Source organism: Hypanus sabinus, chromosome 19 (assembly GCF_030144855.1).
Source record: "Hypanus sabinus isolate sHypSab1 chromosome 19, sHypSab1.hap1, whole genome shotgun sequence".
Lineage (NCBI taxonomy): Eukaryota > Metazoa > Chordata > Chondrichthyes > Myliobatiformes > Dasyatidae > Hypanus > Hypanus sabinus.
In genome coordinates, this window is record NC_082724.1 from 11,345,806 (window position 1) to 11,370,797 (window position 24,992).

At 44.7% G+C, this 24,992-nt stretch overlaps 1 protein-coding gene across 3 annotated transcripts in view; it reads left to right on the forward strand.

Annotated features, from left to right (window-relative positions):
* Window positions 1-1,148: 1,148 nt before the first annotated feature.
* Window positions 1,149-24,992, forward strand: part of sema3bl (sema domain, immunoglobulin domain (Ig), short basic domain, secreted, (semaphorin) 3bl) — a 225,326-nt gene continuing 201,482 nt past the window's right edge. Inside the window, exon 1 of one of the 3 annotated variants that reach the window (XM_059944004.1) lies at window positions 1,149-1,288. Coding sequence is in view for 1 of the 3 variants with exons in the window: in XM_059944001.1 (XP_059799984.1) it covers window positions 23,223-23,340 (118 nt within the window). In the remaining 2 variants the exon portion in view is untranslated. Of the gene's footprint in view, window positions 1,289-22,013; window positions 22,177-22,947; window positions 23,341-24,992 lie in introns of those variants that run through there. The other 2 variants (XM_059944006.1, XM_059944001.1) reach the window with 2 other exon arrangements.

Below are 24,992 nucleotides of genomic sequence, written 5' to 3' on the forward strand. Positions count from 1 at the left end.
TCTTCAATGAGGTATAACATTTAATTTTTTGGAAAATGAATGTTTGGAACTCTAAAACTTGCTTTTTTCTACCGACACACTAATGCAGAAGGAAGAAAGCAAAAATAAGCATCGAAAACAAAATCTATATCAAAAATCCAAACACGAGGAAATCTGCAGATGCTGGAAATTCAAGCAACGCACACAAAATGCTGATAGAACGCAGCAGGCCAGGCATCTGTAGGGAGAAGCGCTGTCGACGTTGTGGGCCGAGACCCTTCATCAGGGCTAGATGTTACTATGTATCCACGTATCTATCCAAACTTCTTTTAAACATTAAATCGAATTCGCCAGGACTACTTGTGCTAGGAGCTCATTCTACACTCTCATGTTCTCTTTAAACTTTTTAACTTTCACCCTTAATCCATGACCTCTGGTTGTAGTCCCACCTACCCTCAGTGGAATAATTCCTGGCGAAGGGTCTCGGCCTGAAACGTCGACAGTGCTTCTCCCTATCGATGCTGCCTGGCCTGCTGTGTTCCACCAGCATTCTGTGTGTGTTGATCAAAAATCCATGATGCCTAAGACCTTTGCCCAGTACTATGTGTGTGTGTTATATATGTGTATATACTGTATATTCTGTGTGTATGTACAGTATATGTGTGTATAGATATATGTATATTCAAAGTTACAAGTAAATTTTATTATCAAAGTACATATATGTCACCATATACAAGCCTGAGATCCATTTTCTTCTTGGCATACTCAATAAATCTATAGAATAGTAACCATAACATAGTTACTGAAAGATCACCCGACCAGTGTGTTCAACCAAAGTGCAGAAGACATCAAACTATGCAAATGCAAAAGGTAGAAACAATAATATAAATAAATAAGCAATAAATATCAAGACTAGATGAAGAGTCTGGAAGTCTGTAGATACCTGAATTTGAGTGTTTTGTGTGTTCCGGGTGCTCCGGTTTCCACCCGGCTTTCAAAGACGTACGGTTAGGGTTAATGAGTTGTGGTCATGCTATTTTGGTACCGGAAGCATGATGATACTTGCAGGCTGCACAATCCTCACTGATTTGCTGTGATGCAAATGATGCGCACTTCCACGCTTTGATGCACATATGACAAACGAAGCTAATCTCTTTAAAATTCTTTAAAAGTCTACGACCTTCCTCCAAAGGAGGCTGATTAGACATATTCCCCCAAAAGAAGACGTTCGCAATCAGAATAGAGAGGCAATGTTCTCCAGAGAGACGTGGATTTCAACATTACAATGCAGAACAGGAACCTACTCCAAGTGAGTAATATTTAACGCGGTCCAAAGTTGACTTTATTGCCACCTGCACAAGTCTATGTATACAGAGGTTTAATGAAAATCTTACTGGCAGCAGCATCACTGGCACATAACATCATCATTCACAAGAAAAACATAATACAAACATGGAACGCACACAGATTTTGCAAGAAAGAACACATTTGGAAAAGAAATTGTCAATTTTAGGACAAAGTGACTAATATAATCATAGTATTGCTAAACTCTAGCGATTAGTGTTGTGCTGGTTGGAAAATCAAATGGTTGAAGGGAAGGAGCTGCTCTTGAACCTTTGTGGGACTGCAGGCTTCTTAATTAAGTTATTTGATTTCTGTTACTTAATAATGAATGCAAGACATTTAAACTTCAAAGAAGGTTTGCTATTAACAATTTATAAACAAGCTGTGACCTTGGAACATACCAAATTGGTTGTAGGATACAAAGGGTCTCTGTCGCTGCCTGGTCCCTGCCAAGTTCTCTCCCCTCAGCCTTCCGATATGGTTCCAGGTGCACTGACCTCCAGCCTTGTAACAGGGCTTTGCTCAGTTCTGAGATTAAACAGTGCTAAGAGTTGGCACAACTTTCGCTATAGCAGAAATTTGTCTGAGGTGATTAGAACCATGGAGGCAGGAGGAGCTGAGTGGTTGAGGGCGTAGCATGTGGAGAGTTACAATTAATGACTTTAAAATCATAGAATCAGCACAGAAAAGAGCCTTTCGGCCCATCTAGTTTGTGCAGCACTATTATTCTACCTAGTCCCATCGACTTGCTCCTGGACCGCAAACCTCCATACCCTTCCTATCCATGTGCCTATCCAAATTTCTCTTAAATTTTGAAATCTAATCTGCATCCACCACTTACACCAATCCACATTCTCTCCACCCTATGTGTGAAGAAGTTCCCCCTCACATTCCTCTTACACATTTCACCTTTCATCTTTAACCCATGACCTCTAGTCCTCAATGGAAAATAATAATTAACCTCAATGGAAAAAGCCTGCTTGCATTTACCCTACTTCTATACCCCTTTACTCATCTATTTGAATGCAATGTTCCAACACCGGAGTGAAAGATGATCCATGATCTCATTGAATGGAAGTCTAGTGGCCAAATGAGTTTGTAGATTAATCTCATCCTTAATCTCTTTAATGTTTCTCTTTATTTGTCACATATACATTGAAACATACTGTGAAATGTGTCATCTGTGTCAAAAACCAACACAGTCCAAGGATGTTCTGGAGCAAGCCTACTACTGTTGCCAAGCTCTGATGCCAACTTAGCATGCCCACAATCTCTCTGTCTACTTGGACTGCTGGAGGAAACTGGAGCACCTGGAGGAAACCCATGTGGTCACGGGAAAATGTTCAAAGTCCTTACAAACAGTGGCGGCAGTTGATCCTTCCTGGAGCTGTAAAGCATTAGCAAGCCAAAGTTCAAAGTAAGTCTGTTGTCTAAGTACATGTATGTCACCATATGCAATCCTGAGATTAATTCTCTCCTATCCCACCGTGCTACTCCTTCTAATTCTTATCTCTCTAACTGAGGAACTTGGATTATTCTGCAGTGAGCTACAAGCTGGAACTTAATTGGACAAACTGAAGTTTGAAGTGCAAGTTAATAGATTCCTAGGCTGTGGAACCAAACTCCACTTGATTATTTCCTCCCAGTCTCCTTCTGTCCATTGGATCCCAGCGCCTTCACGAAGTTCTTCCTCCAATAATTGTAATCCTCCTCACCCCGTTCAAGAATGCCTACCCTCACTCTCCTCTATATGTTTCATCGAGCAGCTCTCTTCATCTGCTGTGTGATCTGCCAACCTACAGGGCTTTTTGTGCCTCAGTCATCAACATGTGGCCTTTTTGTCAACATAGGAAGCATTCAGCTGTGGCCCATCGAGCAGAAGATACAAAAGCCTGAAAGCACGTACCACCAGGCTCAAGGACAGCTTCTATCCTACTCTGATCAGCCACTTGAGATCTTGGACAAAATGGACTCTGGACATCACAGTCAAGTCAAGTTTATAGTCAGTTAACTATATACATGTGTACCATCAAGTGAGACAATGTTTCTCTGAATCAGGATGCATGATAGTCGGGGTGGGGCTAAAGACGGCGTCACATGGCGACTTCTCCCAGCCCATCTGTGAAATAGTGAAATTCTTCCTCTTTTCATGTCTCTGTTTTCCTTTCCAGGGTGGCTGGGGTCCTGTTGGGGCCTTTGACCTACAGCGGCACTCAAACTGCTGTTCTGTACGGCAACATGCTCCCTTTCTCAGAGCTCGCAGATCGGCCGCGTTTTCAATGAGTCCGAGTTCAGGCTGAAATTGGGCACCTTCAGCATGTGAGCTTGCGTGCCGCTGTGGCCACGAATTCCTGCCGACGCTGCGAGCTGAAGCGTAGAGAGAACATTGAAGACGGCAAGAGTGGCCGGTGGAGGCCTCAGTACTCGACGAGTGATCACTGTCTCGCTCACTCAGTTTGCTGCCGATTCTCGACTCGGGGAACTTGAAATAAAAAGCAATACTTCAGACTGCCTGTGGCATCGAAACAGCAACTGTTTGTCTCCCGTCTCACTTTTCAATAAGTAGGACACTGCACTGAGCAACATTCTTATTTGTGGGAGAGACAGAACATTGTGGAGTTAGTACTTTCTTGAAAAAAGCTGTACCTAGCATGTCTACCATTAACTGTGTAACTCACAAGCAACACCGTATCACAAAAAAGGTTAAGGGATCAGCTGCACAAATCATTAAATACTGTTACCATAGCGATAAATAAAATCAAGTTCCATGCTTTCAATACTCGAGAGCTTTGTATTGAGAATGATGAGCAGTTTAAATGTTGACTGCTGCACACAGAAGTCAGATGGCTCTCAAAAGAAACCACCTGAGACGTTCTAACGTACTTTCTGAAACGGTGATAAAATTCTGTGAAGACTTGATTGCTTCATTCAGTAATCGACTCAATAATATTAATATTCAAATTTCAGTGTTCAAAGTACATTTCTTATCAAAGTATGTATACATTATACAACCTTGAGACTGAGCCAGAAAACAAAGAAACCCAAAAGAGCCCACTAAAAAAAGACCATCAAATGCCCAGTATGCAGAGAGAAGAAAAAACACAAACTGTGCAAAACAGTAAAAGGAAGCAAATAGCTGTGAGTCTACAGACACAACGCCAGGCATCACTGCAGCTGGAGCAGACCACATCCATAGTTTAGTGCAGAGCTGAGTACACATCACGGAGCAGTGAGCAGAACTGGCCTGACCCTCACTTCTGGTCCCGTCACCCTGCCTTTTCACTCTGGTCTGGCATTTGATTTGTCCAGACATTAAGCCGTTCCTCGCTGTAGGACCTGGGCCCTGTTGCTTCATTACGCTCAAGGCCTGTACCTCACCGCCACATTTCGGCCTTTCACATAGCCGACCTTTCCAAATTGGCCTGGTGCTTAGATCGATCAAACCTTGGGTCTTCCCTCGTTCTGGTGGGCATGTTTCGCCTTCAGTAACCTTGCCTACACTTTGACTCCATCTCCCCTCTGCTCTCCTCAACCCTGCCTTGCCTCTGCTTTGTTTGCAGTGATCACTCACCAGAATTTTTACCAGAAAAGGTATTACTAATAAAATATGTAGTTGTATTCTAAGTTTGGTTGCTGATAAGTAGATGATCAGCACTATCTTAAATCAAAAGTTTATTAGTCATGACATTGCCAGAATTATCAGAATTATTTGCAAGGTTTAATAAAATCAATCTTCAATTGCAAGGAAATGACATGAATCTTATCAAAGTCAGATCAATCGTTTTCATACTTTTGTCCAATTTAACCCTAATTAAGTGCATCACTGGCCGTTGTGACCTTTTCCAGTTTCCAAGTCTATCTGAGTTGGAAGGAAAAGAAAGAATACCAGATGATGTTCTTCATGTATATGTACTGTGACCACCTGGGTGAGCTGCTTAAAGACATGTCAGAGAAATTTCAGGATCTCCTCTCGATCCAAATTCCAGATTGGGTAATAAATCCATTCCTGAACACTTGTAATGAGGAATTAACAGGAAGGATGGAGAAAGAACTGCTCTCGCTACAAAATGACCTTGAGCTGAGGCCAAGGTTAAAAAAAAGTAATTTCAAGTCCTTTGGTTGCAGAAAGAAATCTTTGAACGCTATCCTGCACTGTGGGGATAGAAAGTCACAATGTTCTCTATTGTTTTTCCAACATTATACTTAGTGCAGCACCGTTTCAGTTCGGTTGCACAACTTCTTTCAAAGCAACAAAGCAGACTGCAAGTTACTGAACGTGGGGATCTGAGATTCTTGTGCGACATTCAGCCTGATGTTGAGAAGCTGATGTCACAAGCCCATCCATCTCACTGAAAGGTGAGAAAATAATGAAGTAGCAAATACTTGGACTACTAATGAACACTCTAAATTGTTGATGAAAATTGTTTTTACTGTAAACAAATAAAGAAATAACGGTATTTGTTGTTTTAAATAGATTTGAATATCTTTCCCAATTACTTGTTTCTGCTTTGAATTTGCAGCTCCTAATTTTGTTTTACTACGCATCATAAATCAAAATATTTTTATAGTTTTGATGTAATGGCCAGAGAGGGAGGGTGGGGTATCACTGGAGATGTTGTCTGGGAGCCAAAGGGCAGTAACCCAAAAAGATCTGGCAACCACTCATCTATACGAATCCAATTTTTCGTCTTGTGTCTTCTATGTTCCATTAACCAGCTGTTCCCTCGAGGTGAAATTAGGGAACATATTTTGAATGAGGGAATGTCTCTTGGAATGGAGAGGGGAAGCATTTAGTTGCTCATGATTTACCATGATCCACACGGCTTGTAATTTCAGCAATGTAGAAGTGTTGATCAATAAAGAATTTGACTTTGCTTTTGTACATGGACAGGAAAGGCTTAGAGCAAGGGTTCTTAACCTAGGGCCCATGGATATATTCCAGGGGTTCTGTGAACTTGGATGGGAAAAACAAATTACAGCTTTATTTTCACTAACCTTGAACTGAAATTTAGCTTTTCCGTCATTGATGTATGTAGGCAACAAACCAGTGTATTAGCAGTCCCTGTGACATTGTGATCAATAGAAATTACAGATATTGCCATATCACAGTATAATTGTTACAAATATCTCTAAGTATCATTTACAGCATGCTCATCATTACTTCAAAATTGTGGTAGCTATTAGTCCCGGCACTAGATCGAATGTGATTCTGATGTTCTTTGAGAGAAGCCTTGTAAAATGAACTATGTAAGCTTTAATTCCATATGCAGCAGTGTATCTTGGCAAATCAGGATCTTCAACACTTGTAACCATTAAAACAAAAAATCAAAATTGATTGGATTTTCAACATGATATTCATGTTACTTTGACAAAGACCACCCCACAGTTTAATGTTCTCATTCAAGCTAAGCATCAACAACCCTCACACTGATATGTCTTGAAAAAATAAAATTTTATTTTAACTTACCTAAATTTTAAATATATAGTCTTGTTATTTAATAAAGCACATACAGTATATTACTATATCACAAATTTGTTTTTAATATTTTGATAACTGTACTTCAATATAATTGGTTTCATCTGTAATCCTATGTCTTTTTATTTTATAAATTTAAATACATGATTCTGAGATTAAATCCATAGGCTCACCGGACAGCCAAACGGGTCCACGGCAAAAAAACAAGGTTAGGAACCCATGGTTTAGAGGGATTTCGGCCAAATCAAGGCAGATGGGATTGGCTTAGATGGGCAACTAGTTTGGGATAGAGGATTTGGGCTGAATGGCCTGTTTCCATGCTGTATGACTCTATGACTCTAAGGTGGCCGTTTTCGTCTTGGTGAATAGAATTGATAAGTAGCCTTTACCTCAAAGACTCCTTATTGGAGAATACAACTTCTTCCAGTTCATGGGAACAAATAGTTTTAATTAAGAATGTGGGAGAACTGATCAGAATGCAAGACAAACTTTTCACAACATCTTGTACATGTGAGAATAATAAACAGAAACCAATACCAATACCAGATTGGGATTGTATTTAATAATGAATGAGATTGTGCAATGGATATTTGGGTGTTAGTTCCTGTTGATAAAGCATAGCATTCAATCAGGAGATTCTGATGGTTGATATTGGGAATATAGGGTATCTGAGAGTGAGTAACTGGTTGGAATCCAACGTGGGGAGTAGAGAATCAGCCCCAGAAAGTTGGCGTAGGTCAAGTGATATCTTTCTTTGTTCTTTGTGATTTCATTCAACACACTTTGGAATTTCTGATGGGCAGCTTGTGCCCTAACTCCGAGTTAAGCATTAACTCCAAGTTCCAAAGCCAGTCACAGCAAAGTTTCTCACAGGATTACAGAAAATTATTCCAATGAAAATTAATGGTTCTTTCCTTTCCTACTATCCCTTGAAATGATAATAAGGTGACCGGTACCTCCAATAACCAAGGGATGCTTCAGAACACTGAACAGAAAATAATAGCGTAGTCCATACAATGTGGTAATTAAATATCAGTATGCATTTACAATATAAACACCTGCTGGGTATTATGCACATTTTATTTCATATTCATACTTTAACCTCAAACTTATTTTTATATAATTTTTGTTATAATTGTTGAATATTGTATTTTGTTCCCTGCTGTGCCAACCAACACACCTCAAAAATATTCCCAATACATGTAAGTGTGTATGCAAATACGTTTCTCGCACTGTACATACCCGGGTCCCAAGTGCTGCTTTGAGCTCCCTCCAGTGGCCTTGTGACATAGTGCAAGATTTAGTGCGGACGGTGGTTGGACAGTTGCACCTGGATCTACCAGTACAGCAAACATCTCTCTGACATCTCCTGGGAAAAAGGAAAATAAGTATGCTGGTGGAAATCCAGTGTGTCCAAGACCAACCCCAAAATGGCAAAAAGGGATTGGAGAATTTTTTGGTGGTCCAAAAAAAGATGTAGAGAAAGAAAATGCAGTTCCCTCAGATGATGAGCCAACCAGCAGCAAGACTGAAAAAAATGAATGCTCCAAGGAGGGCACGTCCTTTGTCTGCAGAATCTTCAGATGAAGCTGCATCAGGAGATGAAAACTAAGCTCCATGTTCCTTTGAACACGTTTCTTGAAGAGATCCTGACGTGTATATGTGCATATATGGCAATTACTTTGCAGTATGGACTTGTTAGTTTTGTACAGAAATTCAATAAAATACATTTAAATTCAAAATTAAAAAAAAGAGTCTTAGAGTGGGCCGCAGTGGTGCCAGCAAAATCGACCAAGGTTCCTGCTTCTGATTGCTGCCCAGCTTTCTGCCTCTCCATCAGCTACCCAGCACCTATCACTGTACCCTTATTGCTGCAGCTTCTGCATGGTTTGGGAACTGAGATTATTGGTCTTTAGGGGAGGGTGTTCCTAATTGGAGAAGTACACAGAAATTCAGCACAAAAACAGGCCATTTGTCCTACAGTCTGTGCTGACCATCGACCATCCATTTACCCGCAATCCTACTCCCTATTCACATCAGCTACCCCAGATTCTAGCACACACCTGAGCAGTAGGAGCTGTTTTCAGTCTTCGGTTATCCTGCCTAGAGACCCGATGTCCTTGGCACGTGGGAGGAAACCAGAGCATCCAGGAGAAATTGACGCAGCCATGGAAAGAACATGCAAACTCCACATAGAAAGCACCAGAGGTCAGGACAGAACCTGGGTCTCTGACAGCGACTGCACCAGTGAGCTATTGTGCCATATTCAAAGTTCAAAATATACTTCTTATTTAAGTGTGTATACTATATACAACCTTGAGATCCATCTCCTTACAGGCAGCTACAAAACAAAGAAACCCAAGGAACCCTTTAAAAAGAAGACTGTCAAACACCCAACAGGCAAAAAAAGACAAATTATGCAAATATTAAGAAGTAAGCAAATAACATTCAGAACCAAAGTTCAGAAAAATGAGCTCACAGCCACGAAGACGGTCATCCCTGCAGCCTGTCCGGGAGGCCATTTGTTGCAGGCCACAGCCTCAGTTCAGTGCAGAGAAGAGTAAAGCTCACAGAACAATGAGCTGAACCCTCACCTTTGGTCCTCACAAATCGGCCGGACATCAGGTTGCAGACACTAAAGCATCGTGGCAAAACAAAGGTAAATAATAGGATTTAAGTACAGGTCAGTTATGTTTTTATAGGAAGCCCCTCCCAGCCCTTTGAGCCACAACACCCAGCCAACCTCCAATTTAACTAAATAGTTCAATTTGCAATGATATTAACCTACCAGCCAGTATGTCTTTGGACTGTGAAAGCAGAGCACCAGGAGGAAACCCACGCCGTCATGGGGAAGATGTACAAACTCCTTCCAGGCAGCCGCAGGAACTGAAACCCCAGTTCACTTGTACCGTAAAGCATTGCGCTAACCACGACACAACCGTATCAGATCAGCGAGGATTATGCTGGGGGCAGCTGACAAGGTTTGCCATGCTTCCAGCATCAATGTAGCACCAACCCTAACCAGTATGTCTTTGGGACAAAGAAACCCACCAGGAGAACATACAAGCTACTTACAGGTAGCCCAGGGAATCGAACCCTAATTGGTGATCACTGGTGCTTTAAGGTGATCGTACTAACCACTACACTACCATGGGGCCCATTATGCACACTGCTGTGGCCCACCACAAAAACGTGTAATAATTAATGTTTTCTAAATGGACACTCTCTACTTGTACATAGTTTTCTCCTTTTGCTTGTTCTTTCTTTCCTCTCTTTTCTATAAGTGTATACCTCAGCTAAATATTATGTGGAGGTTTGTGACAAATATGAATATATTGATATATATGTACAGTTTCTGAAATACATCTTATGGAAATGTTTGATGATGAATTTCAATAAAAAATAAATTACAAAAAAAAGATGAACAATATTTACAAGTTTGCACTGATAAGATGGAGTGCAAGAATTAGTGTAATATTATACAGTGATGAATTCCCATTCACACTGTCCAGATAAGAAGTGATGGTTGTATTGCACAGTGTGTCTGCAATAGCAGGGTGTGCTAAACAGAGCTAAGCAGAGCTTAAACAGAAGTTAATAACAGACTAACAAGAGGGGCTCATCGCTTCCCCAACTACAGGTTAACTCATTACTGACCCTATAATGAGTCAGCATATAATATAGAGTAAATAGTCGATGGTAAGAAAGACCTTATGTAACCCTTTTTGGAACAACACAGCTGTCTCAGTCTATTACTAAATGTGCTAATCTGTTCAGCCAAGCTGGCATGCAGAGGGTGAGAACTATTGTCGAAAATTGCCAGGATTTTCCACAGGGTCCTTTGTTGTACCACAGCCTCCAGTGTGTCCAGTTTAACTCCTATAGCAGATCCAGCATTTAATCAGTTTATTAAGGCTGTTGGCATCACCCGCGTTGATACCAGTGCCCCAGCACACCACACACAGAAGATTGTACTGCCAACAACAGACTGGTAGAGCAGGTGAAGGAGAGGCCTTCATACTTCAAAGGACCTCAGTCTACTCAGGAAGTGGAGGTGACTTTGGCCTTCTTGTACACAGCCTCTCTGTGTAAATAGGGTATACAGGGTAAACAGGAAGGGAGGCAATACAGTCCCCTGTGGGGCCCTAGTGCTGCTTATAGCCACAGCTCTGAATCTACACAAACTGTGGTCTGCCAGTCAGGTAGTCCATTATCCAGGATACAATGGAAATGCCTACCTGCATTGAACAGAGATTTTCCTCCAGTGATGTATGGAATGGAAGGCACTTGAGAAATCAAAAAAAAAATGTGATCCTCACTGTGCTGCCCTGCTTATCCAAACGAGAGTAGGCTCTTTTCAGCAGGTAGGTGACAGATTCGTCAACTCCAATCTGCTCCTGGTAGGCAAACTGTGGGGGACTGAGGGCTGATCTGAGCCAGGACTAACCTCTCTAGGGTCACAGTGTGAGGTCAGGGCCACTGGACGGTAGTCATTCAAGCCATTTGGTACTGGGACCACACATGATGTTTCCAACACAGTCGGGGACAATTTCCAGGCTGAGACTCAGATTGAAAATGTGCTGGTGGTCTCCACACAGCTGCTCGGCACATTCCCTCAGGACCTTGAGGTTCACACCACCCGGTCCTGATGCTTTGCGCAGCTGAGTTTCCCCAGAGTCCTTCTCCGTAGTGAAGATGAGTCCATGATGACTGGGGAGTTGGTGGAAGGTGGGGCTGGTGGAGGTGAAGATGTGGACGGTCGCAATTGGTATGTGGAAGTGTGGATGGTAGGTGCAGGGAAAGGAGGGATGTAGACAGTTTGTTGTTGAACTGGAGGGGGAGGAGGAGGATGGGAGGTGTTGGTGCTGAGGGAGCATTGGATGCCTTGGCACCTGGACTGGTGTGCTGGGGGGGGGGGGTGGTGAACAGGAGGGCAATTGTCAAACCTACTGAAGAATTGTTTTGAATCATTAGCCCATTCACGGCTACATTCCAAGGCTCTACAGCGAGGCTGATTGAAGCCAGCAATGTTCTTCATGCCTCTCCACACCTCCCGTGTGCTAGTCTGTCCAAGCTTGTTCTCCAGCTCTCTCCTATGTTCCTCTTTAGCTACCTTGATCTTCTCCTCTAGCTCCCTCTGCACATGTTTCATTTCCTCCCATTCTCCTGATCTAAAGGCTCTCCTGTTGTGGTTGAGAAGAGCCCTCAAATCACTGGTAACCATGGCTTGTTGCCCGGGAAGCACCGAACAGTCCTTGATGGTATTACAGTGTCCACACAGAAGTTGATGAGGCCAGTGATGCAATCAGTAAATTCATTAATATCCTCCTCATATGGCTCACAAAGCACATTCCAGTCAGAAACCTCAAAGCACCCCTTTATGGCCTCTGGAAACCATTTCTTTACTGTCTTGGTGGTAGCTAACTGTTGCTGTACTTCGGGCTTATACAAGGACATGAGGTGAACCAAGTTGTGATCTGACCTTCCAAGTCTGGGGAGAGCTGTGGAGCTGTATGCATCTTTAACATTTGCATCCAGAGGCCCAGTGTATTATTTTCTCTTGTATAACACTTGACACACTGACACACTGTTTGAAGGTGGGTCAGGTTGTTGAGAGAGAAACATGGTTGAAGTCTCCTGCCACAGCAATGAACGTATTGGGGTGTTGAGTGTGGAGTCTCCCGATGGTAGTGTGTATGAGGTCACGTGCAGCATCAGGACTACGTCGAGAAGGCAGAATATAGACGATGAGCAATATGGTGTGGCTGAACTCATCCGCTAGATAATGCGGAGGCAAACTAACAGCAAGCAGTTCGACGTCCGGACTACAGATTCGTTCTTTCACAGAAAAGTAACCAGGATTACGTTCTGACTGATCATTGTAGGTTAGGTTTTTCAGTCACAGAGTCATGGGTCCTTTGGCCCATACCGTCTCTGCTAAAATATTATTTTGCCCAGTCCCATTGATGTGCACCTGCACACAGCTGTGCATGCCCCTCCCATCCATTTCCTACCGATCTCTCAAATGTTGAAACTAAACCTCCATTTAGCTCATTCCACACTCACATCATTCTCTGAGTGAAGAGGTTAAGACCATAAGACATATGAACAGAACTAGGCTGTTTGGCCCATCAAGTCCCCTATGTCATGGCTGATTTATTATCCCCCTCAGACCCATTCCACTGCTTTCCCCCCGTAACCTTTGACGACCATACTAATCAGCCTCTGCTTTAAGGCTGAGATACATCTGAGGATGCACTGGGACACATCATCAGTGATGTGGCTTGGGGTCATTGGGTGTTTTGGGTCTTTCAACATTAGACACCTTCATCCAGGCAACTCAGCCAGGGTTGATCAGACCCTGGCTTGTGTCCAAGCAGCGTTAGAGGTCACACCTCTTGATCCATAGCCACCTGGAGACATGTTCAGCAGCTTCTGTGGTGGTCCTGAAGGCTCTTTTCTTTGCAGCCCCTGTAATGCCAAGAAGAGTGTAGGTTCTGCACAGCGAGCAGCCAACAAAATCTCTACAGCCCACCTCTGTAGGCTCATATTGTTCCCGCTACCCCTGTCTCAGGCACTGCTGCACCAGCTCCTTGTACTTGGCTTTCTTACATTCAAAAGCCTAATCAATCTGGTCTTCCCAAGGCGCTGCCAGTTCCACCATCACCATCTGCTTTGAGGTTTCTTGACACCCCAAGACCATGTCAGTTCTCAGTGATGAAAATGCAATGAAGTTAGGAGACTTTAATTGATTCCCAAGATCAACATTCAGTTGCCCGCCAGACACCATGGTGAGCAAGCCTGCTGGTGATCTGTGCTGAGAATGTGGTTGGTCTACAAGGCTGTTGGGTTCTCATTTGGCAGAGGTGCCTACTGTTATTAGTGGCCAAGAAGATATCTTCTGCCACTACTTTCAGCAGCTGATCATGACACCAGAGGTCACGGCCTTCTCCGAGAGCTTTTGGGTAGCTGCTGAGGATGTGTTCCAGGGTCCTTTTGCCAAATAGACAGGGTATGATGGAGCCTTGCTCTTGATCCAAGCATAAAGGTTTGCTGGACAAGGCAGGATGCCATACGCTGCCTGGTTCATGAACTTGATGTGCTGGGGTTCCACCTGCCAGATGTTGGTGTAGGTGATAATAGATAATAGACAATAGGTGCAGGAGTAGGCCATTCGGCCCTTCTAGCCAGCACCACCATTCACTGTGATGATGGCTGATCATACACAATCAGTACCCTGTTCCTGCTCTCTCCCCATATCCCTTGACCCCGCTATCTCTAAGAGCTCTATCTAACTCTCTCTTGAATGCATCCAGAGACTTGGCCTCCACTGCCTTCTGGGGCAGAGCATTCCACATATCCACCACTCTCTGTGTGAAAAAGTTTTTCTGCATGTCAGTTCTAAATGGCCTACCCCTTATTCTTAAACTGTAGCCTCTAGTTCTGGACTCACCCATCAGTGGGAACATGCTTCCTGCCTTCAGCATGTCCAATCCCTTAATAATCTTATATGCCTCAATGAGATCCCCTCTCATCCTTCTAAATTCTAGTGTATACAAGCCCAATTGCTCCAATCTTTCAACATACGACAGTCCCGCCATTCCGGGAATTAACCTTGTGAACCTACGCTGCACTCCCTCAATAGCAAGAATGTCCTTCCTCAAATTTGGAGACCAAAACTGCACACAATACTCCAGGTGGGGTCTCACCAGGGCCCTGTACAGCTGCAGAAGGACCTCTTTACTCCTATACTCAATTCCTCTTGTTATAAAGGCCAGCATGCCATTAGCTTTCTTCACTGCCTGTTGTACCTGCATGCTTGCTTTCATTGACTGATGTACAAGAACACCTAGATCTCATTGCGCTTCCCCTTTTCCTAACTTGATTCCATTTAGATAGTAATCTGCCTTCCTGTTCTTGCCACCAAAGTGGATAACCTCACATTTATCCACATTAAACTGCATCTGCCATACATTTGCCCACTCACCCAACCTGTCCAAGTCACCCTGCATTCTTATAACATCTTCCTGACATTTCACAATGCCACCCAGCTTTGTGTCATCAGCAAATTTGCTAATGTTACTTTTAATCCCTTCATCTAAATCATTAATGTATATTGTAAACAGCTGCAGTCCCAGCATCGAACCTTGCGGTACCCCACTGGACACAGCCTGCCATTCCGAAAGGGACCCGTTAATCGCTACTCTTTGTTTCCTGTCAGCCAGCCAATTTTCAATCCATGTCAGTACTCTGCCCCCAATACCATGTGCCCTAATTTTGCCCACTAATCTCCTATGTGGGACTTCATCAAAAGCTTTCTGGAAGTCCAGGTACACTACATTCACTGGCTCTCCCTTGATCTTCTGCTTCAGTGCACCCTCCCACCTTGTCCAAGCTCCCTGTTGCCTTCCACCCATTTCCATGACAGCTGCTCACACGTCTTCCTGTGGTAGTTATCTTACGCTCTGCCCTGGGCCCTTTCGAAGTGAGTTGAAGGGAAGCTAGCCAACCCTGTCTGACCAGATGCCACTGTCCAGATCTCTGTGACTCAGACTTGACTCGGCCATCTTTGGTTTCTCAGAGATGGATGGGATAGCAATATCGTCCAAGGAGAAATGAACTTGTCTGTGAACCGTCCTTTCTTTAACACCAGAGACCTGGATTTCTGTGGCTTAAATCTCATCCTTGCCCATGCAACGATCCTTTCTAACCCTTGGGGATCAATCTACTGCCTAGGACTGATGTAGTTATCAGCATGTGGTCATCCATGAAGGCTCTGATTGGAAGCTGGAGTGTGCCCATCCTACTCAGAGAGCCTCTACACTCCACTTCAGCTGCCTAGTCATTCTCTAAACTCCAAAGAGCACAGGCTGAGAATCATCAAATGCTCCTTATATCTTTCGCTTCTCATATGATAATGGGCCATCTCAGGATTCAATCTGCTGAACCTTTGCTACATTATGCACCATAGGAATTTGTAGAGAGTGACAAACACTGCCCAGTCCAGCACAAACTTGTCCCTTCCTTCTACCTCACCTGTCTTCATAGTGAACTGCCTCAGGAAAGTGAATAGTTTTATTAAAGGACGCCTGCCAGCCTGGCCATTCCTCATGCTTTCTTCTATCTTCTAGGGCGGGTGGCGGGTTGGCGATGCGTCTCTACCAATGGAAGTGTAAGGCGCTCCTTCCCTCCGCTAGCCTGCAGGTCACCCTTGCGCAAAGTGTAGCACCTGCCTAGCCCCCGATCAGGGTCATGTGAAGCCACGGGAACTTGTGGTGGATGGTTGTATGAGCAGCTGGTGCATATCACAAGTCCTGGTTATGCAACCACTGACATCAGGAAGACACTCCCTGAAGAGTATTGATAACGGCTGGGGTCACCCATCTTTGTAAAGACACTGCCCAGAAGAAGGCAATAGCAAACCACTTCTGTAGAAAAAATTGCCAAGAGCAATCATGGTCATATGACACGATACATGATGATGATGATATCTTCTAGAAGCTACAGGAGCGTGAAAGCTGGACAATTAGACTTAAGAACAGCTTCTTCCCCACTGCCATCAGACTTCTGAACCCGATGATGCAGCAATATTCTTGGTTCTGCCTACATTATCAATTCTGTGATTGTCATGTTAGCGTTTCTTTTTTTCAGTATTTTAGACTGCACTGTCTTTGTACCATTCTGCTGCTCTGTGCCCATCACTGTATTTATTATTGCCATTCATACTATTTACTCTGCCAGCTTCAGGTGAGCAAGGAATTTCATTGCACCCTTGTGTATATAACAATAAACTAGTCCAAATCTGATTCTCCCTCTCCCACAGGTGTAGTCTTACTTCTGGCATTCTAAGAAGATCAGACCTGTACTAGAGCTCTATACAATGTATTTATGAGCTTGAGGGTGTTTACTTCTTTCTCTTGCTTTTCTATTTGTGTATACCTACTAAATGCTATGTTGGCGTGTGGCCAAGTGGTTAAGGCAGTCGTCTAGTGATCTGAAGGCTGCTAGTTCAAGCCTTGACTGTGTCCTTGAGCAAGGCACTTAACCACACATTGGTCTGTGATGACAATGGTGCCAAGCTGTAAGGGTCCTAATGCCCTTCCCTAGGACGACATCGGTGGCGTGGAGAGGGGACTTGCAACTTGGCTGGTCTTCCATAAAAAAAAAACCTTGCCCAGGCTTGTGCCCTCGAAATGGTCTCGAAGTGCCATCGACATGCTGTAGATTTATAGAGTCCTGGAGATGTTATTACAGACGTAATTCCTTGGGTGGCACAGGAGCGTAGTTTGTAGCATGATGCTTTACAGTGTCAATTCCTGCTGTAAGGCATTTGTAAGGTGTCTGTGGGCTTTCTTTGGGTGCTCTGATTTCCTCCCATATCCCAAAGATGTACAGGTTATTATGTTAATTGGTCACATGGGTGTAATTAGGCTGTGCGAGCTTGTTTGGCTGAAAGGGCCTGTTACAGTACTTAGCGTCTAAGTAAATAAAATAACAAATGCTGGTCCAGAGCTTCCTGCTGAATTCCTGAGCAATCAAGTTTTGTGAGTAGCATTGTGTTTTGTGAGCTTCTGGAAAAGTTCTCCATGTGTCAGCTGATGGTTTGGGTTGCTTATCTCTTCCAATGCCAAAGGTTGTTGGTCTCTGTGCACTGCAGCACCTCGAGATATTTCCTGTCTTGACCCTGACTGGATTGGAGGCCATGGATTCAACTCCCATTCCAGAGTCCTGAACAGAGAAATCCCAGCTACATCTCCAGAGCAGCGCTGACAGAGGGCAGCACTGTCAGAGGAGCTGTTATTTGGAGCACTGAACACAAAGTGCTGGAGGAGTTCAGCAAGTCAGGCGGATTCTATGGAGAAGAATAAAAGTCGACACTTCGGGCCGAACTCTTTAATTAGGACTGGAAAGGAAGAGGGAAGAAGCCAGAATAACAAGATGAGATAGAGGAAGGAGTACAAGCCGGTAGGTGATAGGTGACATACACAAAATGCTGGAGGAACTCAGCAGGCCAGGCAGCATCTTGATAGGTGAGATCAGGTGAGGGGAAGGTGGGAGAGAGGGGGAGGGGGAGATGAAGCAAGAAGCTGGAGGTTCGTGAGAATGATCCCAGGATTGAATTGACTTTATTTCTTACATCCTTTACATACATGAGGAGTAAAAATCTTAACATTACTTCTCCGTTTAAATGTGCAATGTGCAGTCATAGTAATTTATAATAAATAGAACAGTCAATGTAACATAGAATACACTCAAATCAGCGTGAGTTAATCAGTCTGCTGGCCTGGTGGAAGAAGCTGTCCTGGAGCCTGTTGGACCTGGCTTTTATGCTGTGGTATCGTTTCCCGGATGGTAGCAGCTGGAATAGACTGTGGTTGGGGTGACTCGGGTCTCCAATTATCCTACGGGCCCTTTTTACACACCTGTGCTTGTAAGTGTCATGAATCATGGGAAGTTCACAACTATAGATGTATTGGGCTGTCCACACCACTCTCTGCAGAGTCCTGCGATTAAGAAGAGGTACAGTTCCCATACCGGGCAGTGATGCAGCCAGTCAGAATGCTCTCAATTGTGCCCCTGTAGAAACTTCTTAGGATTTGGGGCCCATACCAAACTTCCTCAACCATCTTAGGTGAAAGAGGCGCTGTTGTGCCTTTTGCACCACGCGGCTGATGTGCACAGAGCATGTGAGGTCCTCGGTGATGTGGATGCTGAGGAACTTAAAGCTGTTTACCCTCTCAACCCCAAATCCAGTGATGTCAATAGGGGTTAGCCTGTCTCCATTCCTCCTGTAGTCCACAACTGGCTCCTTTGTTTTTGCAACATTGAGGGAGAGGTTGTTTTCTCAACACCACTGTGTCAGAGAGGTGACTTCTTCCCTGTAGGCCACCTTGTTATTGCTGATAGTAGTAGCCTCTCGAAGTCTGAGGAAGACGGATGTGTTGCGCAGTCAACGTCTGTGGGCACGCATATGACTTCTGAGGCTGAAGTCCGAAGCGCAGATACGGTCGCAGATGGGGCAAGGAGCACCGCCTGCTGGGGCAGGAGCGAACGCCTTCCTGTGTCCTTCTTGACTTGACTTGAGGCGGTGCTTGCGCCAGTTGGCTTGGAAGTTGTTTGCTGCCTTGGAGCGTAGATTGCGCCACTTGGACCGATCAGCAGCAGTGTGTTCGAGATCACGGGATAAGGCTAATCATCGTAGTCGTCGGCAAATTTAATTAGCAGGTTAGAGTTGTGGGTAGCGATACAGTCGGGGTATACAGGGAGTAAAGGAGGGGTCGTAGTACACAGCCCTGAGGTGCTCTTGCATTGAGAGTCAGAGGGATGGAGGTGAGGGACTCCAATCTTACCACCTGCCAGCGATCTGACAGGAAGTCCAGGATCCTGCTGTGCAAGGCAGGGTCAAGGCCGAGGTGTCTGAGCTTCTTGTTGAGCCTGGATGGAACTATGGTTTTGAATGCTGAACTGTTGTCCAAAATCAGCACTCTCACATATGCATCCTTCTTCTCCAGATGTGTAAGGACAATGAGTAGAAAGGACTGTAAGGGTTTATGAATTAAGAACACTTGTTGGCTCTGGGCCTGTACTCGCAGGAGTTTAGAAGAATAAGGGTGAAACCTATTGAATGTTGAAAGACCTAGGTACAGTGGATATAGAGAGGATGCTTCCTGTAGTTGGTGAGTCTCGGACAAGAGGACACAGCCATAGAATAGAAGTATGTCCCTTTAGAACAGAGACGAGGAGGAATTTCTTTAGCCAGAGTATAGAGAATCTATGGAATTCATTGCCACAGATGGAGGCCAGTTCATTGGGTAAACTTGAAGCAGGTATTGATGGATTCTTGATTAGTAAGGACATCAAAAACGATGGGAAGAAGGCAGGAGAATGGGTTTGAGAGGGATAATAAATCAGGCATGATGGAATAATGGAGCAGACTTGATAGGCCAAGTGGCCTAACTCTACTCTAATGTCTTATGCTACCAAGGAACAGTGAAAAATCTTCATTTTGCATGACATCCATACATATCACTTCATCAAAGTAGTACAAGGGAATTTCAATTTGCAGAACAAAGGGTTGCATTTACAAAAAGTCCGGTGCAGGCAGACAATCAGGTGCAAGATCATATTGAGGCAGATTACGAGGTCAAGAGCCCACTTGATTGTACTAGGGAACCTTCTTGTGCTAGGCTCTTCTTATGCAAGAGCTCAGCTTATTGTACTAGGGAACCTTCTCCAACAATTGTCTGCTTGTCGTGGTGGAGAGGTTCGTGAGATCCTGAGAGCGATGCAGGCTGCAGCCTAGCTCCTGGTAAGGTCACCCGAAGTGGTAAGGTCAAGGGAAAGGTTCCAGACAAAGAGCAATCCAACTAAGATTTCAATAGTAGAGCTGGCAGGAGATGACACGTCGCAATGGAAGTGAAGGCGGAGGAAGGCTGCAACAGTGAGGAGTCCCCAGTGTTCTTCCGTTCTATGCCACGGGACCGTGCTCTGATCTGTCAAGGACCGTGTGGTGGCCGCCTGTGCATCAGCCTCCCCATGTCAAAGAAAGTTCTCAAATAAGAGAATATAGAAGAACATCATACTCAACTCGAGTGATCGCACTACTATTACAGCTACTGGGAAATCACTCAATAGTCTTATAAAAGTGGAATAGAAGCTGAGGTAAAAGTGGGATAGAGCCTGGTGGAAGATGCTTTCACTATTTTGTATCTTCTGCCTGATGAGTGGGGAAGAGAGAACGTCCAGGTTGGGAGGGCTATTTGATTATTTTGGCTGCTTTACCAAGGCAGCGAGATGTAGGTAGAGCTCATGGAGGGGAAACTGGTTTCTGCGATGGAAATGTCCAGCAGGTTAGGCAGCATCTGTGGGGAGGGAAACAGAATCGATACGTCGGCATGGTGAGTTTTCATCAGAACCTTTCCCTGATGAGCTCCTTATTGTTTACCTGCAATGTGCTGCACTTTATTCTGCATCATTATTGCTTTATTTTGTTCTCTCTCAATGATCTGATCTGTATGAGCAGTGTGCAAGGTAAGCTTTTGACAGTTATCTCAGTGACAACAACAAACCAATTCCATTTCTCCCCACAGATGCCAGCTGCCCTGCTGAGCATTTCCTGATTTGATTTCAAGTTTCCTACATCTGCAGATTTTTAAAGTGATACTTGAAGGGAGATGCCATCCTGGCTCCAGATCCACCACACGAGTGACTATTAAAACAGCATTGTTCACTCTGCAGCTGTTAGGGAATTCAATCAGAATCACAATCAGGCTTATTATCACAGACATATATCATGAAATTCGGTGTTTTGTGGCAACAGTACAATGTAATACATAAAATACACTATAAATTACAATAAGAAATATACTTTAAAATAAATCAAATAAGTAGTGCAAAAGAGAGCAAAAATAGTTGATGGGTTGGCTCTTGTCCATTCAAATATCTGATGGTGGAGGGGAAGATTCTGTTTCTAATATGTTGAGTGTGTGCCTTCAGGCACTTGTACCTCCTCCCTGAGGGGAGTAACAAACGGTACAACCGAGGAACAGGCCCTTCGGCTCAGAATGATGTGTAGAACCAGCTGAATAGCAGATCAAACATAAGAAGAGAGCACGTCCTGGGTGTTGCAGTCCGTAATGATAGAGGCCAACTTTATGAGGCATTGGCTTTTGAAGGTGTCCCTGATGCTGGGAGGCTAGTGCCCAGGGTGGAGCTGACTGAGTTTGCAACTCTCTGTAGCTTTTACTGATCCTGTGCTGTACAACAACCCCCCCCCCCCCATACCGGTGATGCCACCAGTTAGGATGCTCTTCACATTACATCTGTAGAAATTTGCAAGTATCTTTGTTGACATACCAAATGTCCTCAAACTCCTAATGGAATGTAGCCACTGACATGTCTTTATCTTAATCACAAAAATATTTTGGGTCCAGGATCGATCTTGGGAGATGTTGACACCCAGGAACCTGAAACCGCGGAGCCCTCGATGAGAATCGGTGTGTGTTCCCACGTCTACTCTTTCCTACTCCTTCCTTCCTGAATCAATTCCTTGGTCTTCTTGGCGTTAAATGCAAGATTGACCTTTGCCACACCGCACAAAGAGCCGATTGGCTTTTAACTTGGGCATGGTCAACAATGTCTACGGCCATTGAACGCGGGAAAAGTTGTTCCGGTTCACCTGCTACAAAATGGCTGCATTCGGTCTGGTTTCGTTGAGAGGGTGGCGCAGCCAAGTAGAGCGACTGTTGATGGCTCCAGAGGCGTGGATTCGGTTCCGACCTCTGGTGATGTCCGTGGGGAACTGGCACGCTCTGTCTGAGAACCGCGGAGTTTCCCCCGGACGCTCCCGTTTACTCCCGCATCCCAAAGACGCACAGGTCTGTGAGTTAATTAGCCGCTGTAATTTATCAAAGGAAGATCAGTTGAAGGAAATCTGGAGCGAATGCATTGGGGTGGACGATTGATGGGGAGGAGACTGTTCTGAGGGCTTTACCATAGCGTCTGCCACACTCCAGCGCCGCACCTTACAGAACGAAGCGGTCAAATGTTGCTTGTGCGGCGGTACTCCACTCTACACTCACCCAAGAGTCCCAGTAACAAGATCACAGATTCCAGCCGACACCCCCAGTCCCTGCGGCAAGCTCCCTAGTCTCAGGGTTACGAAGTTGTCTATGGGACACAAAGTCTTCAAAATCAGCCGCAGTTCTCTGCGGGACCCGGTGGAAGGGGCATCTACAGGAGTGCTTTGACCGCTGTGCTTTACACCGCCCGAATTTAAACGCATCCTTAGTTTGTCTTTTCCTGGTGGACCCTTAATAATTGTCACTCCTAGGCACAACAAATATATTCTAGAACTTTACAATTAAAAGGAACATCTTTAAATTCATGTTGCAGTTAATCGGAATGATCTGACGAGATTCTTAAGCTCTGTCGCAACCTGCTCTGAAGTTTGATCAAACTCTATCCAACCGCTATATTTTTGTGCGGTAGTGTGTAAACGAAATTCAGATTTCTTCGGAGGGTTATAATATATTCCTATCTCAGAAATTGAGCCGGGTGGCGGCTCATTTCAATAGGGAGGGAGGGAGGGGGGGGGCGTCGCTCTGGGTGCCGAGACTGGGAGGGGCGGCGCGGATATTGTATAAAGCTCCGTGGTTGCACGGAGGCGTCTGGCTCGCTGAGACTCTGACCAGGACCGCTGGCCGTGCCTGTAAACGGTCCGCACGCAGCAGGATCTTCCCTGGGATTAAGCAGTAAAGACAAGGGGTGTGCTCGCTCGCCACTCTCGATGCTGGACCCTGCCTGCGCGAACTCAGCACCTGTGTGACATCTGTGTTAAACGCCACAAGTTGAGTTTTGTCACGCCTGACCACTTGAAAATTTACTATTGTAAACTAAAAATTTACTATTGTAAACTAAAACAATGAGGGCGGTAATCCCACTGACTCAAACCCTGGGCACTTTGATCCTCTGGATTACTATCAATCAGTGGAACGCAGGAGCCAAAGTGAATATTCCCAGACTGAAACTCTCTTATAAAGGTACGTGGACTGATTTATTAACCTTTACATTGCATTTGTAGCTTTTAATTCTGTTAGCCGCGTGGTGAGACTTGGGTGTCAAATATGCGATCTGTAACAAAGTGTTCATCCCATAACTTTTGGACTGTTTTAAATCCGATTTCTTTTTTCATAATCCTTCTTCTTCGTGTGCCTTGCGCGTTAAACGCTTGGGAGATCCACAGCGGACGATCCCCTCGCAGCGCCAGTGATATCGCTCACATTTAAATTTGTTAGTTCTTTTCATAATACTGCGTTTTTACCGCGACACTTTTGTAGCGGATTAATTCGCCTCGTTCGAAAGAGCATTGTCAATTTTCCTAAGCTTGTCTATTGAAAAGGATAGTAGACATGGCAATTTGCGTTCAACTGTTCCGTTTAATCGATTTGTAATGAATTAATTTGACCAGTTGATCAGTTTAATCTGTCTAATTTGTTGGTTCAACATTGCGACCGATGGCAGTTGTTCAGGTTTTTATTTCACTAGCTTTGTTTTTAAATGTAGTATGTATTCCCTCTGACTACTGTAATTGTCAACTGAATCTAATCGCTCTGCTTCGACTTTCTGTTTCGCTCCCTTGGCTAATCCTTAGTCGTCCGATTGATACGAAGTTGCAGATCGAACTCCTCCCTTTCATTCTTGCTGGGATTCTGTGCATGACAGAGATTGTACGGACCCGGCAGGTCAGTCAGTGTCTGGAGGAGAAGGGACAGACTGACGTCCCAACGGAGCGAATCTCGATGACACTCCTCGGGGACATCCTCTCACCCCCTCCTGTCACGCTTCCGCTCCTTCTCCCTCCCATACCCCCTCTCTCACCTCCTTTACCCCCTCCCCCCTCACCTCCTTTACCCCCTCCCCCCTCTCCCCCTTTCTCCCCCTCCCCCTCTCCCCCTCCCTCCTGCTCTCCCCCTCCTCTTTTCCCCCACCCCACTGCTGCCCCCTGCATCCCATTGCCCCTTTCCCCATTTTTCCCCTCCCCTCCTCCTCCCCACTACCACCCCTTACGTCCCCACCATCCCCTTACCCTTCCCCCATTTCCTCACCTTTCCCTCTCTCCATTTTGCCCTATCTCCTCCTTCCCCTCCCCCCTCCACCCCTCTTCTCTCTTTAAGCTGGTAACATCTGGTTACCATCATTCCAGCAGCAGGTCCGGGGAGAGCTTCCCACCTGAATTGTGAAGTGCCTCACCTCTCTCCTTCTGACACTGTATATCTGCTCAGTACAGCGCAAATATGTTACATATGCGGTTCCTAATTTATGAGTTTGTTTTAAATGGGGGGGGGGTCAGAAAATGTAATACTGAGCCTTAACTCATATCTGTTTGTTACAGAGGTAGTCTAATCATGCGTGTGCGTGTGTGTGTGTGTGTGTATATTATACACAATTGTGTAATAGAATGCAGAGTTGAAAGGAAGGAGGTCCAGCAGCTGTACATTGAATAAATTAGTTCTGAAGAGCAAGGTATTGGGGATTTCTCCGGCTCTCTCCCAGGCAGTGAGTCTCATCTCCAGGGCAAGAGTGCCATTGGACTGTTAGTCCCTGGTTAGACCACACTTAGAGTAACGTGGTCAGTTCTGGCCGCCTCATTATAGGAAGAATGCGGAAGCTTGGGAGAAGGTGCAGAGGAGAT